The sequence below is a fragment of the Equus przewalskii genome, chromosome 6 (assembly GCF_037783145.1).
Source record: "Equus przewalskii isolate Varuska chromosome 6, EquPr2, whole genome shotgun sequence".
Lineage (NCBI taxonomy): Eukaryota > Metazoa > Chordata > Mammalia > Perissodactyla > Equidae > Equus > Equus przewalskii.
This window is the reverse complement of record NC_091836.1, coordinates 28,505,046-28,523,339: the sequence shown is the minus strand read 5'-3', so window position 1 is coordinate 28,523,339 and position 18,294 is coordinate 28,505,046. Positions and strand designations below refer to the sequence as shown.

Below are 18,294 nucleotides of genomic sequence, written 5' to 3'. Positions count from 1 at the left end.
CTCAGATACCTGAAACAGCAGAAGGGAACCAAATGCTTTGGGCCCCATCCTAAACCTGTCACCTGGAATAAAATACCAAAACCCACTAACCCCCAAAGGAACTACATGCTTTTCACACTCATGTCATCAATTACAAATGTTTTATAACAAGAAATATTTCCAAAACCTGTGAACCGAAACTAATTATTCAACCTGTTTTTAATCAATTAGAAATTTTATAGTCATTCATTTTACCAATACCCATTAAAAGAAATATAAGAACTTTATCCAAAATATCAGCAAAAATAAAAAATTCCAGTTTCTCAAGTATTATGACACACTAAAGAGCTCCACATACACAATCTGACACCCCTTCTCAATTTGATCAAAGTGTACTTTAAACATACTAATGTCTCAGTAGAGAGGGCACGTCTACAGATACTTTTATTACTTACAGCACTTCTTCAATTTTGGCAACAATCTGCTCTGCACATGCCCGTTCCTTCTCCAAAGTTACCCGGTCCTTGTCTCGCTCTGCATCAAGTTTAGTCAGTTCACTTTCAGCCAAGGTCAGCCCCATGCTACGTTTCTGCCTAAAGGGAATGGGAGAAATTTCCTGAGGTAGCCTAGAGAAAAACTGTCTCCCTCTGGAGATGTTTCATCAGAGTTTCCATAGCTGTGAGTTTCTAGCAACAGGCAAAATGTCACAGTTTTCTATTTTGGGGCCCATGTAACCTAGGACACCAGAGGAAAAAAATTCTAGAGGCAATCACTCAACAGAACACATTATCTTGAAGGAACACACTCAGCATAGACATAGGACTGAGCTCAGATCCTAAAAGCGTATGGAATCGGGACTTACGGACCTCTCAGTACCACTCCAACCCTTTGACTCCAGATGCTCATGATGTTTTAGTAAGAGTGATAGAGACCACATGCTAAGCCAAGGATTTAACGTGCAACCTTTCCCAACCTAATAAGAAAATTAATTCAGAATGACCATATCAGCTTATATCTACCACCAAATTTACCGAAAATCTTCCAAGTGCCTCTGAACTTCTGGATGGACTTTTTCTTGCATAGTTTGGATATAGTGGCGATGTAGATCCTCAGGAATAAGCTCAGGTCTTCTTTTGTCTGTATAAAAAAAAGGAAAGGAATTATTTGACCTAAAGGTATACTCTGCACACCATAACTGGCAACATATCAATGATATTTGGTACAAACTTACAGTAAGACAAAGAAAAGTTCTTTAACGTAGTTTATGTATTTTATCTCAGAATTCAGATTTCATTTACCCTTAATGTACTACAGACTCTCTTTCTGCTGTGATTCAGATGACCTACTAGTCACCATGTGACAGACCAAACCTTTAGAGCTGAGCTCAGCTATGTATCTAGAGATGTAATTCTCCAGGATATTGGTGCTTCAAACTTACCTAGATCTACTGATATTTCATCAGGAACAGAAACTTTCAGGTGCTAAAACAAAAACGCAAACAAAGAGTGAAACAGCACTAAGGACTTTTCAAGACGTATACAAGTACTTGCATAAAAAGAGATACAACTTGGATACCTATTTTTATAAGCATACTCATGTATAAGTTCATTTATTGGGTTCCACCCATGCAAATCTCACAACTCTGGAATGTTCTATTGTCTAAACTTGAATATAAGCCCTTTTCCGAAGGATCATGTTACAAAGGAAATAGCTACAATCATTTTACTAGACGACTGAATGCTCTGTGCCTTACTTATTCCTTTTGGCTTTGGCTTTCCAGAATGAATGAGCATTGGCTTTGGTTTTCTAGAATCACTGGTTAATATAATCAGTTATACATGATTTAAATCAACTTAGGTAAAACGTGAAATATGTGTCTACTATCATGTGAAAAATGTACTCATCTATAACCATGATTTTTATCTGCTATATTTGAGATACTCACACTACACACCATGATATTCCCAACCATTTTCCTATGTGAAGTGAAACAGCCTCACAACAGGCACACACACTCCCAATGAGAAGGCACTGGAGGCCAATGCGGAGGCTTCATAGACTCAAACCTCCAGTAACCATCTGTAGTTTCTACTATTAAACTAACTAAGGTGACTGTGTCACAAAATTTACTTCTTCTTAGGTAGGATTTTTCCCATAATAACTTAGTTTCTGGTCCCATTACCAGATAGTTGTGTTCTCCCTCCTGTCACTTTGGGAAATGTTTTGGGAAAAAAACATTATTTTGCATTTAGAGGAACTATCTTAACTTCTGCATGTTTACTTTGTATTGTATACCTACTTAAGTCATACACTTCCAGAATTTGAACAATTCCTCTAAGATCTAAGGTTTTACACTTGAAAATAAGCCAATGCTAAAAATTATGACATCTCTAATATTCATTTGAAGAACAGTGAAATGGATCTGAAAGCTTCCTCTTTAACTGAAGCTGCTGCACAGTAGCTCAAATCAACTTTCCTAAAAGTACTTCTAGCACAAATGCAAAGAAGTACCTAAATGTTCATTTCCGTATGTAGGTATTTATTTGAAATAAATACCACCTGTGGCATAAAAGAATAATTAGCAAATCTATCAAGGTTCTTACACTTTTACGTTGATAAACTTCTATAAATTATGAGCAGCAAAATATAAAGTTTTGACTGAGCATGGAGCTCTCTTAATAATTGTGAGATTCAAATATACTTCAATATACTGCCATTTCATCATGGAGGCAAATTATCTTAACATCATTAAACAACGGCAGTATAATCAGAACCCTAATTAATTCATTCAATAAATATCCAAGTGGCCACTCTGTGCCAAGATCTATTTGGTGTTGGGGAAACATCGGTGAATAAACAGAACAAGAATATCTGCCCTAATGGAGCTTATGTTTAGGGCATAAGAGTGGGAATATGAACAAACAAATAAATAAAATAGAAGTTCTATGGACAAAAATAACACAGGAAAGGTGACAGAAAGTGACGGGGAGAAAATTTTAAGTAGGTTGGTTAGTGAAGGCCTCATTGAGAAGGTCATTGTCTTCCGCAATATGCAGGTGCGTAAGCAACTCTGTAAAGGAATACAGAGAAAATGGGGTGAGAGCTACAGGGAGCAGGGGAGCCAGAATGTGTCTGTGCGTGTTTGTTGGGTTTAAGACAGAAGAAGTAACAATGTTTGCATGCTAATGTGAATGATTCTAGAAAACAAAAAGCTGATGCTGCAGGAGAGAAGAGGGGTAATTGCTAGAATAAGGTCTTTGAGGGAGGATAAGGAAATAGCACGTGGGGAAAGAGAAGAGCTGGCCTCAGGAAAAAGCCAGGACAATCCCTTCACAGCATCAGGAGAAAGGGCAGAGCATATGGGATGGTGGATGTAGGAGATAAATCTGCTAGAAGTTCTCTTCTGTGTACGTTAAATTTCTCAAAGGAACAGCAAGGTCATCAGCTGGGAAAAGGACAGGAGAGGGAGTGATGGAGGCTTTAGGAAAGGGGAGGTGTGGACGGGCATCTAAGAGAACCACAAATGTGAGCACGTCAGGGACACGCAGCTGATGACTCAGGAAGCATCAGGGCTCCCCGTTACTACCCTATAGTAAGGTTAGTAACAAAGCTTATTAGTGTAAAAACCTTATTAAGATTTCTATTTGTAAAATAAAACACTATTATCATTCATGTAAGATCTTTTCCACCACTTTTCAGTTACACTTGTGCCTCTGAACTTCAAAGAGGCCAACCAGAGTTCAATTATGCAAAAGTATTATCCCTTGGATCCTGATTTTTATATATACATGTATCATTTGTCTTCTCTTTTCACTCTCATCCTAATTATGCACATGTATAAACCAAAATATACATACAAATCCCTTAAAACCTACTATGAGAATTCATATGCCTACAACTAATTTAGAAATGATAAAAAACAACAGTCAAGAGTAATCACTAAGTGAGACGTAATATAGAAGTCAGAAAGCACAATAAAGTCCAAAAACATGGGAGGGAAGACTGAAAGCAAGGGGCCAATAATTCAATGTACTAAAGCAAGGACTGTATATTAACTTGGTAACTTACTGCAGATCGATCCAGGAAGAACTGATGAAACTCAAGGAAGACACGACGAGTCTCCTTGGAATTGGTCTGTTTATACAGGTCTGAGTAGAGATAACAGAGCTGTAGTAGAGAAGGAAATGGAAAAGAGAAAGAGACAAATCATGAAAAATGTAATCTGCTAAATCCTTCTTGAGTGGGAACGTTTGGAAGAAGTAGATCACCATAAACAATGTAGTAATTATTATATACCCAAGTCTTTAAAAAAATAAATTAGTAACATTTTAAATACCTTTCACATCTATCCTTGTGTGTTTAGAAAACTGAAATAAGTCTGTCCACTCATCTTGCCAAAATGAAAAAGTTTTATGGTATAGGAATCAGTGTAAGAGCTTTCAATTGGCCAAATCAGAAAATATATTACCAATGTTGCAGGGTCAAACTGTGAAACCACATGGTGTAAGAAAACAGCCAAGTGAGCAGGGCGAGATTTTAGCAGTTCAATGCTCTGGAAACAGCTACATTGCCCATTGATCTAGAAAAGAAATAATTATACATCAATAACTCCAACACAAAAATGCAAAATGTAATGTAAGCTCACCTAAAACATAACTATCCAAATTTCATTTTGATTTTATCCTAAAAAAATTTGAGATTTTAAAAATTTCACTAGAGGGCTGGCCCAGTGGTGTAGTGGTTAAGTTCACGTGCTCAGCTTTGGCAGCCTGGGGTTTGTGGGTTCAGATCCCAGGCACAGACCTACAAACCACTCATCAAGCCATGTTGTGGTGGCACCTCACATAGAAAATAGAGGAAGACAGGCACAGATGTTAGCTCAGTGACAATCTTCCTCAAGCAAAAAGAGGAGGATTGGCAACAGATGTTAGCTCAGGGCCAATCTTCCTCACCAAAAAAAGGGAAAAAAATTTCACTAGAATTTATTAGCAATAGGCTATGGAAGCTCTCCCGCTGAAAATTAGTAATCTCTTGAGGATAAGTTGGAAGAAAGACCATCTTGGAAGAATGCAAGTTTAGAAGATGATTATCAAAGAGATCAGATGTCTACAAATCGGTATATAAAACAGTTAAACAAAAATTCTAAAAATGTAAAGGCAGGCTTTTTGCCTCATAATGAAATAACTGCCTTACTTTTCTTTCAGACTAATTGCAGAAATGGTGGCAGGAAATGGAGTTGCATGATTTTAAGTAAGGCAACTCCTAGAATACTTGTATATTCCCTAACTACACTGAACACAGAAAACAGTATAGTTACTAAACTTAAGATAACCTCGAATCCCAATTTCCATATAATCTTTTACACACTTAAATAAAAGTAGGGAAGAGAGTTAATCTAAATAAATAATACCAATTCTACACAATCTATTTCAGAAAATACAAGAGAACACTTCTCAACTCATTCTAAGAGGACAGCATTATTAACAAACTATCAAAACTAGACAGACTGGGGCCAGCCTGGTGGTGTACTGGTTAAGTTTGCGCACCCCACTTCAGTGGCCCAGGGTTTGCCAGTTCAGATTCCAGGCACGGACATACGTACCGCTATCAGGCCATGCAGAGTCAGGTGTCTCACATACAGAATAGAGGAAGATGGACATGGATGTTAGCTCAGGTGCCAATCTTTTTTTAAAGAGTTAACATCTGTTGCCAATCTTTTTTCTCCTTCTTCTTCTTCTTCTTCTCCTCCCCAAAACACCCCAGTACATGGTTGTATATTCTAGTTGTAGGTCCTTCTGGTTGTGCTATGTGGGACACTGCCTCAGCATGGCTTCATGAGCACTGCCATGTCCATGCCCAGGATCCAAACTGGTGAAACCCAGGGCTGCCAAAGCTGGAGCACGCGAACTTAACCACTTGGCCACAGGGCCGGCCCCTGGGACCAATCTTCCTCAGCAAAAAGAGGAGGATTGGTGGCGGACGTTAGCTCGGGGCTAATCTTCCTCAAAAAAGAATTAAAAAAAACACTAGACAAAGATGTTACCAAAAAAGAAAACTAAAGACCAATATCCCCCATAAACACAGATGTAAAAATCATCAGCAAATTGAATTCAAGCAATACATAAAAAAGAAAATATATTATAACCAACTGGGGTTTATCCTAGGAATGCAAAGCTGGTTCAACGTACTAACATCAATCAATGAAATTTACATTAAGTGACTAAATTTAAAAAACTACATGATCATCTCAATTATTCAACAAAATCCACATTCATGATAAAAATTCTCAGCACACTAGGAATGCAAAGCAACTTCCTTTACCTAATACAAACTATCTACAAAAAACCTGTGGCTAACATTATGCTTAATAATAAAAGAGTGAATGCTTTCTCCCTAAGATCTGGAACAAGGCCAGGACATCCTGTCTTACCACAACTTTGTACTAGAAGTCCTAACCAGTGCAATAAAGGTAAGAACAAGGAATAAAAACATAGTTGTCTATGTAGAAGATCCTAAAAAATTATATCAAAAAGCTCCCAGAAGTAGTGAGCTTATTAGCAAGATCATGGGAAATGAGGATAAGAATCAAGCCAATCATATTCCTATATACCATGAATAAACAAATGGAAATTGAAATTAAAAAAGAAACATTTATAATAATACCCACTCCCCTCCAAAAAATGAAATACTTAGGTATACATCAATGACTTTTTATCAGCTTTAAAAGCAAAGTCATTTCTATTTTCAAAGCTAAAATAAGCAATTAATCTAAGCAATTAACCAAAACCTTAGTTCTAAGATTCAGCTTCAAATCCTTACAAATATAATTTCAGTCTCCAGAAAGTGTTCATTTTGTAACAAACCAAACATCTCAGAAAACCAATAATTTGTTTTACAAAAAAAAATGTCATCACCTGTTCATGTTCAGTACCAAAATCATCATCCTCTGCTCCAATAATATGAGGTGCTATACGGGTTGAGGGACTCCCAATCAGTGATTGAGTATCCTGGTAACATTCAGAGAAAAGGAACAGAAAAATTATCTAGTGGTCAAATCAGAGAAAGACTGAGGCCAAACCATCAAAAAGACATAGTTCTCTAAACTGACTGGATTCTTTGTATTTACTTTCTTTAAAATAGTACTTTATTTTCAAAGAAGTGGTTCTCAAATTTTCAAGGCCATGAACCACTTTAGCAAAGAAAACCACACCAATATTGGTTGTTTCTTGGGAGGAAAAAAACATTTCCCCTGGAAATAACAAACACCTTTTGCCCACTACATCTTTGGTTATCTAATCACTCTCTGTATACTTTATTTATTATTTCATACATATCTACACCTTGTTACAGAAAGAAATAAAGCTGGCTTACATGAAAAATTACAATTTAAAAAAATTAGATTTAAAAAAGTGAATGAAGGCAACAGGACAAAGGAAAAACAAGAGTAGAAATGATAAGAAAAGCACAGAGGTTAATACAAAGATTTCTATTAATGTCACACAAGTGAAAGCTGTCACTAAACCCTATTTTTTCATTTTTAATTCATTTTCATAAGTGCATAACGTAGGGTTTTCAACCCCGGCACTGTTGTCATTTTGGGCCAGATAATTCTTTGTTGCGGGGGACGTCCTGTGAATTATAAGATGTTTAGCAGCATCATTAGCCTCCACCCACCCACTAGATGCCAGTAGCAGCCTCCCAGTCATGACAACCACAAATGTTTCCAGAAACTGCCAAATGTCCCCTGAGAGACAAAATCACCCCTGGTTGAAAATCATTGACGTAATACAATAAAACTTTGAAGAAATCACACAAACACTGCTAGAAAAACAAAGATAAGAAAAGTGAAAAATAAATTGTAGGTTGGCAGACCTCACTCCCACGCAATAGCTCATCCATTTGTCAACTCACAAAGTTGGATTTAGCATGAAAAAGGCAGTGTAGAGGCATTAACGTATAATGTAAAAAATAGAGGATGCTTGAAGACCACAAATATTAAAATCAAAGATCATACAGTATGAAGAGAAATAAAAATGTTGGAAGAAACAGGAAAAGAATGAATTTGGCTTAAATCTGCCAGCAGCTGAAGACAGGCTCTGGAGTAAGCAAAGGGAGTGAGGCTGTGACAAGATGGGAGTCACCTGCGTAGTAGCTATAGCTGAAACCATGCACATAGATCCACAAGTCATAAACTAAGTTAATAAGATGCAGCTGTAGTTTTTCCTCTTTAAGTGTGTTGCAACTCTATATATTTGTATCTCCTAAACTTGATTCTGCCTTTTTTACTAGTTTTTTTTTTTTTCCTGAGGAAGATTCGCCCTGAGCTAACATCCATGCCAGTCTTCCTCTATTTTGTATGTGGGTTGCCACCACAGCATGGCCACCGACGAGTGGTGTATGTCCACACCCGGAGACCCAACCTGGGCCACCAGAGTGGAGCGTGCTGAACTTAACCACTAGGCCATGGAGTCAGCCCCTTACTACTTGTGTGGTTTTTTTTTCCTCCAGCTTCCATTTTTTTTTTTAATTTTTTATTGAGTTAATGATAGGTTACAATCTTATGAAATTTCAGTTGTATATTATTGTTTGTCAGTCATGTTGTAGGTGCAACTCTTCACCCTTTGTGCCCACCCCTCATCCCCCTTTCCCCTGGTAGCCACTAATCTGTTTTCTTTGTCCACAGGTTTAAATTCCTCATATGAGTGGAGTCATACAGAGATTGTCCTTTTCTATCTGGCTTATTTCACTTAACATAATTCCCTCAAGGTCCATCCATGTTGTTGCAAATGGGACGATTTTGTTCTGTTTTGCAGCTGAGTAGTATTCCATTGTATATATGTACCACATCTTCTTTATCCAATCATCTGTTGATGGGCACTTAGGTTGCTTCCACGTCTTGGCGATTGTAAATAATGCTTCAATAAACATTGGGGTGCATAGGACTTTTGGAATTGCTGACTTCAAGCTCTCTGGATAGATACCCAGTAGTGGAATAGCTGGATCATATGGTAGTTCTATTTTTAATTTTTTGAGGAATCTCCATACTGTTTTCCATAGTGGCTGCACCAGTTTGCATTCCCAGCAGCAGTGTATGAGGGTTCCTTTTTCTCCACAACCTCTCCAACATTTGTTACTATTTGTTTTAGTTATTTTTGTCATTCTGATGGGTGTATGGTGGTATCTTAGTGTAGTTTTGATTTGCATTTCCCTGATGATCAGCAATGATGAACATCTTTTCATGTGCCTATTGGTCATCTGTATATCTTCTTTGGAGAAATGTCTGTTCATGTCTCCTGCCCATTTTTTGATCAGGTTGTTTAATTTTTTGTTGTTGAGTTGTGTGAGTTCTTTATATATTATGGATATTAAGCCTTTGTTGGATGTATTACTTGCAAATATTTTTTCCCAGTTAGTGGGTTGTTTTTTTGTTTTAATCCTGTTTTCCCTTGCCTTGAAGAAGCTCCTTAGTCCAATGAAGTCCCATTTGTTTATTCTTTCTACTGTTTCCCTTGTCTGAGAAACTACTTGTGTTTTAAACTCTAAAGCTTTAATAATTAAAAAAAGAAATCAAGTGAAACAACAGAAATTTGTTTAGAGTAGTAGACAACTTTTGATTTTATAGCTGATTCAATATTTCTGATTTTTTGATAGTCCTTGTTGCTAGTAATTAATGCATCAAAATACGCCGTTAAATCTTTTACTACAAAACTTTACACAAGTTTAATTAAAAAATAAAATCAGATTGCTAAAAGTACTCAAGTAAAAATACGCAAGATCCAGCAATTCCAAGTATAGACTCAAAAGAATTGAAAGGAAGAACTTGAACAGCTATTTGTACACTCATGTTCACAGCAGCATTATTCTCAATACTCAAAAGGTGGAAACAACCCAAGTGTTCACTGATGGATGAATGGATAAACCAAATGTGGTATATACATACAATGAATTATTATTCAGTCTTAAAAAGTAAGGGAATTCTGACACACATTACAACATGGATGAACCTTGAGGACATTACGCTAAGTAAAATAAGCTGGTCACAAAAAGACAAATATCGCATGATTCTATTTATATGAGATTCCTAGAGTAGTCAAATTCAGAGACAGAAAGTAGAATGGTGGTTGCCAGGAGCTTGGGAGAGAGGAAAATGGGGAGTTAGTGTTTAATGGGTGCCCAATTTCAGTTTGGGAAGATGAAAAAGTTCTAGAGATGGATGTGGTGATAGCTGCATTACAATGTGAATGTAACTTAATGGCAGCAAATCGTATACTTAAAAATGGCTAAAACGGTAAATTTTATGTTATGTATATTTTACTATAATAAAGAAATAACATTAAACCACCTAGTAATACTAACTATGGAGTAGCTCTTCATTCATCAACTCTTTATTAACTTCCTTTAATAAATTTAAGTTTTTGCTCAAAAAAAAAATAGAATATACAAATATCAGACATGCCTGCCACTAAGGTATAAGGAAAGCTAAAGAAAGCGTTATCATTTCATGGATTTCATACTCACAATGTCCTGATTTACTTCACTTTTCTCTGGGTTTTCCTCTAGATAAATCCTCTCTTTCAGGCCACTCTTGGGACTCTAATGAAAAAAAGACATCCAGTTCATTTCAATAGGCTCACCAAAGGGGGATCCACTCAGAATAATTTCCAAATTTCATACTTGTATTTGAAACTTCTAAGTATCTTTCATACAATACCTGACTCTGCTACATTTTTCCTGACCTTACAAGTCACAGCTTTTTAGTTTTATGTTGATAAAACAATATAGAAGCATTAGAATAGTTTTATTTCATCTCCAGGCTTGAGGGCTAATTTCTACCAAATAACTCTAACTAGATATATTACATATCTCAAACTTATTATGTCAAAATCAAACTACATCTTTATCCATCTCCTCTAACCCCCTCTGCCCCAAACTCTTCTTTCTATCCAAGTTAAAAGCACTTTGGCCTGTTTACATGAATGAAATTAAGCTTCTATTTTTCTGTTACTACCTCATGTGAAACTAACGTATGGATTTATATGAGATTTATATCGTATGTTTGGGATGACCTAATAAAAATACAAACAATATGATATGCAGAAATTTGGAGGAATAAGGAACACCCCAAAGCAATGCAAGTCATTCTTCAGAGCAGCTGAAAATGAGGTACAAAAGATTTTTATGTGAATGCCAACAGGGAAAATACATGCTATCTATACATATACCAAGATACCACAAGATAGAGAAGACCATAGGTTCACATAAACCCCACCTTGAAGAAATGGATGACTCTGGGTCTTGGACAGGAGATATAAAAGATAAAGCTAGAATAATCTGGTCACACCAAAAAGCAAGAGAGCTATCAAAGTTACTGGGGAATCATGTCAAAAAACACAGAAGACAACTTGAAGGGGCTCCCACTAGTTTAAAAAGGGACAATTTAAACATCAAAAAGAAGGACTGCAACAGACTGAAACACAGTAAGCAAATACAATAAAATCTATGATTTCAAAATACTACACACACATCCCCACACTGCTGACTTCTGGAGTTGATTAGGGTATCAACGCTTCTGAAAACAGACACATGAAGGAAAAGAATCAAATATTTATTCTGCATTTCCTATGTAAGCTATATTTTAGGGTAAACTAAAAGCTAGTAAGAGAAAATTCTTCTTTATAAAATAATTCCATCTAATAAATACACAAGGAATGACAAAAGTATAATAACATCACTTTGAAACTGGTAATTAAATAATGGATGCAATCATTTTGATTATTAATGGCAGATACAAACATTAGATAAATCCTTAATGGAGAACTTTATAATGAAGAAATCATACTGACATCATCTGAACACCTTAAACAAATTTACAGTCATAAAAAGACACCCAGACATTCACCTCCTGATGTGATGTAACAGGATGTACAAAGTACCATCATGAATTATTTTTGCCAAACAACAACTCTCAAGCCTTAATCTGATCAAGACTCCAGATCTATCAGTTTTCAGGAAATATACATGGAAAAATGTATTAAACATCACCATGAAAATACAATTAGAATCTAGGTTGTTTTACTGGACATGTGATCCATTTTCTTTAACCAAAAAAATGGGGATTAAAAAAAAGAGAAGTAGGGGCCAGCCCGTGGCCAAGTGGTTAAGTTTGTGTGTTCCGCTTCGGTGGCCCAGGGTTCACCGGTTTGGATCTTGGGCGCAGACCAACACACTGCTCATCAAGCCATGCTGTGGTGGCACCTCACATAGAAGAACTAGAATGACCTACAACTAGGATATACAACTAGGTACTGGGGATTTGGGGAGAAAAAAAAAGAAGAAGGAAATTATTATATATTAAGAGATATTAACAAAAGGCTGAAGACCTTGACTGGATCCTGATTCAAATAAACCAAATGCAAAAATATCATTATAAAACAATTAGGGTAATCAAATCTCATATTAAGAACATATTAATTCTTAAGATTTTTTTTTTTTAAAGATTGGCAGCTACGGGGGAGGAGGGAGGGCAAAAGGGGTGATTAGGCTCACACGTGAGGGGATGGACTATAATTAGTTTTCAGGTGGTGAACATGATGTAATCTACACAGAATTTGAAACATATTATGATGTACATCTGAAAATAAATAAATAAATAATTTAAAAATTAAAAAAAAATAAAGATTGGCACCTGAGCTAACAACTGTTGCCAATCTATTTTTTCTGCTTTTTTTTTTATTTTTTTTATTTCTTTCTGCTTTTTCTCCCCAAATCCCCCCAGTACATAGTTGTATATTTTAGTTGTGGGTCCTTCTAATTGTGGCATGTGGGATGCTGCCTCAACATGGCCTGATGAGTGGTGCCATGTCTGCACCCAGGATCCAAACCAGCGAAACCCTGGGCCACCGCAGCAGAGCGCGTGAACTTAACCACTCCACCATGGGGCCTGCCCCAAGTTCTTAAGATTTGATAATGGTATTATGGCTACATATTTTAAAGTCTTCTTTTCTCTTAAAAATGCATATTAATGAAATAATGTCTTGGATTTACTTTAAGATCATCCAGTATTTGCAGGGTGTGAGGAATGAGGGATATAGACAAAAGAAGTCTGAGCACCTGTTGATGCTGAGGCTGGGTGATTAGGTACATGAGGGGGGTCATTATGCTAGTCTATTTTTGAATAGGATTGAAAATTTTCCAAAATAATTTTTAAAAATATCAGCCACAAATTGACAATCAGAGAGGCAGATGCTCTGAATTTTAGAAGATGATTTGTGATCAAGCTGCTTCTCTTGTGAGAATTGAGTATGTAGCTATTCTTTAAAGCCTTCTCTGAGGTGAGAAAAAGCAGGGAATTCTACAATGATAAAAATACCATAAACACCACAGGGAGATTACTTTATAAAAATGAGCATAAAATGGAAAAAAAAAATTAAAAGCACTGATTCAAAAGATAAGAAGACTGACTGGTTCCTACAATCTTAATACAGTACAACTGAAACAAACATGGGAATCCATAAGGTAAAAGCAGCACATCTTTAGCTTCAAATGCACACTTGTAGGAATTAAACTAGGTTTGTTACGTTTTCAGTAAATATCCTATCATCTCTCACCTAGATTTCCACAATATCCACCTATTTATTTGGCTTTAGTCTCCTCATCTATAAAATGGTGATACTGCTTCTTCAAGATTATTATGTGAATTAAAATGAGTATCTGTAAAGCTTAGGTGCAACTGCCGACACAAAGTAGGTATTCAGTAAACGGTAACTATTTGTTAGCCATTCAACACACATTTGTTAAGTTCCTATTAAGCCAAACAGTCTTCTTTTCGTATACATCTCCCTATTTACTCCAATTCATTTTTCACACTGACATGTTTCTGATTGTACCTCTCTTCTGCACACAAGATAAAACCCAAACTCCTTACTCATTCATCTTGTCGTTCATTCGAATACTTATTAAAAACCAATTATGTGTCAAACAGCCTTAATTCATTGGAATGCCTGTTTCTACACTTGCCAGTTCACTCTGTATTTTAGAAAGCTGTACCTGTAAGCCAAACATTTTCATGTAACATTCTCCTAAATATAAGATAAAATTAAAATTTTCCATTCGTATCACTTGTTCTGTATTCCTACAATCTGCCAGGCTTTGGAGATATAAAGTTGAATAAGACAGTGCCTGTGCTCTCGAGAAACTTTCCATCTAATGGTAGAGACAAGCCATGAAAACAGAGGAGAAGCAGCACTAAATCAAAAAAGAGACTATGAGAAGGATTCCCAAAGCAGGACCACTAGAACAAGTTGAAGTCCTTTACAACCTGGACTCAAGACTTTGTTTCTAAGATAAACTCTAGCCATTTCATCCATAACCCTAATATACCAGTAAAATTTTCGCTGCTCTCCCCAAATGTTATGCATTTTCATACCTCAGTGCCTTTGTATATTTAGAGTGCTGGTACTCTGGAGCTGCATAGAGGCAGATCACTTATTACCTGGGGAAGTCTGGCAAGTTAGTTAACTCCCTCTGGCCTCAATTTTTGCTTTTGTAAAGTTATGATAACAATAATAGTACCTCATAAGGCTGTTTTGACAATTAATTAAGATAAGGAATGTAAAACACTTATTACAGCATATGGTATGTATGCTCAATAAATATTAGTTATTGTAATTTTTTCCTTGAGTCAAAATTGAAATTTTTCATTAAAATCTTTAGCCTATCCAATCATAAGACTCCTATCACCATCTTTCAAAAAAAGAAAAAAATCCTTAAATTTTCCACATAAGAAACTGAGTCACTGGGCCTAAGCCTCAAAAGGTGGCCTAAATGACAGCATAGACCAGTGGCTTTCAAATTTTTCTTACTGCAATCTTCAATAAGAGAGAAATTTTACACTTATAACCAGCACACACACATACATACACGTGCTTATCCACATGTCACACGTGTGTGTATATAGCAAAAGTCACAAGAAGTAAACATTTACCTCTTCTACATGCAAAACACTCTTATTTTTTATTCTAGTCTTTTTTTTTTTTTTTTTTTTTAAAGATTTTATTTTTTCCTTTTTCTTCCCAAAGCCCCCCGGTACATAGTTGTGTATTCTTCGTTGTGGGTTCTTCTAGTTGTGGCATGTGGGACGCTGCCTCAGCGTGGTCTGATGAGCAGTGCCATGTCCACGCCCAGGATTCGAACTAACAAAACACTAGGCCGCCTGAAGCAGAGCGCGCGAACTTAACCACTCGGCCACGGGGCCAGCCCCTCTAGTCTTTTTTTTTAAATGCTAGTCCCAACCCACTAACCCACTAAATTGATTTCATGACCCACAGTTTTAAAAGCACTGGTTTAGACTACTTTCTTCATCACTTTTAAAGAGGTGATCTATTTTTAAGTCATTATTCCCATCATTGCATACTACTTACAAAGTATTGCTGAATAAATAACACTGAATTTAGTTTTGAAGTATTCATATGACTGGTGTTACATCATATTCAACTTAAAATATTTTCTTATCAACTTAATAAATATTCATGTTTATCTAGCAATTTCTGGGTTAATCAAGAAAGTGTTAACTAAAAATGGGCTATTAACTGAAGTCTAACAGGAATAAGGCTTTTCCTCTTTGCAATGGCAAAGTGCCCCATGATTCAAGACTGAGTCATTCTGACCACAAATGGAACATTAACATGCTCTTAAAGATATCAACAGTCGGCCTCTCGGTTCAGTAAGAAAGCACTGGCATTATTAACTTCTCTGCACACAAACGATGCCTGCTGGGAAATTCCATCTCCTCAAAAGAAACATTTGGCAATGGGCATCCAAAGGAAAAAGTGAACTCTGGAATTAAAAGCTCATATACAACAGTGCCCAGAATTTCTGCTCACCAAATTGCTATATTAAAGATGGTGGTGATAAAATGTAAGTAATAAGAGAAATACATCTAATTCATGTAATTTAAGATCAAATCTAGAAAAGGGCTGTAAAGAAGAATACAGAAGATAAACGTGTAGAACACTTACATCTGCATTGTCACTACTGTGCCGAGAAACATCTCCACTGCTATAATCAATTCTGCCTAGTCCGTCACCAGGATCTGCTTCTACCTCACTGACTGTCAGGGCATCACCTAAAGGCTTGGAGGACGTAACTACAGCTCCATCCTAAAACAGATTAAACACACACACACGAACATATGAAAACAAACCTTTGATTACTGACTGCATAAAGAAATAGAGTCACACTGCAATCTAAATGGAGACTGTTAAAAGTTGGCCAGTTTGATGTGATCAAAAAAGCTTAAAGCTCTGAAAGTTAAATGCATAAACAACTACTAATTCTGTGGTTCTAAAATGCCATGACCTTAAAGAGAAAGAAAGTGATATTTTAATAAAGAGAATGAAAGTTCAAACTTCCAAATAGAGCAAAAAGATAGTTTGTTAAATTATATAATTTATATTCCCTGCCCATTAGTAAAGATTATTACACTATAGCATCTAGCTAACTGCCTTCCAACACTTTAGAATTTCAATAAATTGCCAATTCTGGGACACAATGCTATAACATAGATTATTGTAAGCTTTTACATCAGAAACCATATTTTTACTGTTTGAACAGAGTAAAAACGTCTTTGAAATGTCAACATTACTGAGGCATAATACTCAAAACTTCATATAGCTAATGAGAATGAAAGTAAGGAAAAAATAACCTGTAAAAGTACAGTAAACCAAAAGGTCAGGAGACCTTAGAACTATGTGACCTTGTCTAAGTCATTTAACCAGCTTAGGCCCTAATTTTCTCAACTACAGCATGATTTTTTAACTTTAAAATGAGCCCAGGCTAGATGAGCTCAAAGAATCCCTTTAGTTCTATGAACCTGGGACTTTCACTTACAGACCTAACTCAGAAAAAATAACAAATCAACAGCTTTTACTCATTTTAAACAGCAGAGCCAATCTGCCCATTTTGCTTTAAGACGGAAGCATTAAGGAGCTTTCTAATCCCAAATGTGACTATTATAGAATATAAATTTAGTTGACATATAAATGCTGAGCTATTTTTTCTAATGAGACCGTCATCTCTGTAACTTATACTCATGTAGCAAATTCTACTGAAATCTATTTTTAAATCACAATAAAAATACAGTCATTAAGAATATGAATGCGCTTTGAATTCATCAGCCTGGGTTTAAATTGTAGCTCCACTGCTTTTGAGCTACCTGACCTCAGATGAGCTATTTAACCTCTGTGAATTCCTCTAAGTGCACATGTAAAATAGGGGGAAACAGTGGTATCTAACCTCAGAGGGCTGTTGTGCAGATTAAATAAGAAAATGCTTGTCCATGTAGTTAGCACTGTAATTTTGTAAAATCTTAAACCACTACTTAAAAACATAACTGCCATTCTGTTTCAAAAGGGCAGAATGAAACTCAAAAATGTAAATGTATGTTTCTGAACATATTTTAGTAGTTTATCACATCATAGCAAATGCATTCAATTCTTTTCTGAATTATTATGGAACAAAAAAACCGTTATTATGAGCAAGCAAACAATCAGAAGCCCACATTTCTTTTAGTTAATCCATTATTTCTGTAACATCCTACACAGGACATCCTGTTGGCCTATGTTAGAAAAAATAACTTTTAAAAAAAGCAACTGCAACATTCTCTGACACATTCCCAGAAGAAAATTCTCCTGCAAAGAGTTGGGTAGCATTTTTAATAGTGATGCTACCTGAGCAGAGCCTGTGGCTTTGGATAACTGCTCTTGCAGCTGAGGAATGTGTTTCTTGGCCTCTTGGATCTCTTTTAGCAATCTTTGGGCAGGTGTTCGGTTGTAATCTTCCTGCAATAACTGAAAAGTTATAAAAATATTTTGAGAATTAATTACTTATGTCAAGAAAATATAGAAAAAGTCTATTCTTAACAAAATAGCTGATGGCACTGATTACAATACTGCTTGATTGTGATTAGGATAAATATCAACTCAACTACGCCTACAAACAACCCCATTTCTAACTTAGTACCTGTAGCCGTTCCTGTTCTTTCTGTAACATTTTCCTCAGAATTTCTACTTTCTGGTTATGAACCACATTGTTTTCCTCCTAGAAAAAGATTAAAAACAAACAAAAAAGAAGCAATACAGAGCAAGTGAAGCTATACTAAATAGAAAAACGAGACATATAACATTATGCCTCAGTTGCAATTTTCAATACCTATTAGGATTTTCTTTATTTCCAGCAGTTATGGGGACAGGCTTTTAGACATGACACTTAAAGCTAAAAGGTTACAGGGAAATTTCAGCCCTTCTATTTCACTTTAAC

The 18,294-nt window shown here is 36.0% G+C and overlaps 1 protein-coding gene across 12 annotated transcripts in view; it reads right to left on the bottom strand.

Annotated features, from left to right (window-relative positions):
• Nucleotides 1-18,294, bottom strand: part of ARHGEF12 (Rho guanine nucleotide exchange factor 12) — a 140,972-nt gene that overhangs the window by 35,776 nt on the left and 86,902 nt on the right. For 8 of the 12 annotated variants that reach the window (XM_008513726.2, XM_008513727.2, XM_008513729.2 and 5 more), the window contains 10 exons: nt 17,998-18,075; nt 17,706-17,825; nt 15,996-16,136; nt 10,498-10,572; nt 6,894-6,986; nt 4,448-4,558; nt 4,048-4,146; nt 1,418-1,460; nt 1,011-1,116; nt 435-572 (listed from right to left, as the gene is read on the bottom strand). In XM_008513726.2, coding sequence (XP_008511948.1) covers nt 435-572; nt 1,011-1,116; nt 1,418-1,460; nt 4,048-4,146; nt 4,448-4,558; nt 6,894-6,986; nt 10,498-10,572; nt 15,996-16,136; nt 17,706-17,825; nt 17,998-18,075 — 1,004 coding nt within the window. The remainder of the gene's footprint in view (nt 1-434; nt 573-1,010; nt 1,117-1,417; nt 1,461-4,047; nt 4,147-4,447; nt 4,559-6,893; nt 6,987-10,497; nt 10,573-15,995; nt 16,137-17,705; nt 17,826-17,997; nt 18,076-18,294) is intronic. The other 4 variants (XM_070625032.1, XM_008513728.2, XM_070625036.1 and 1 more) reach the window with 1 other exon arrangement.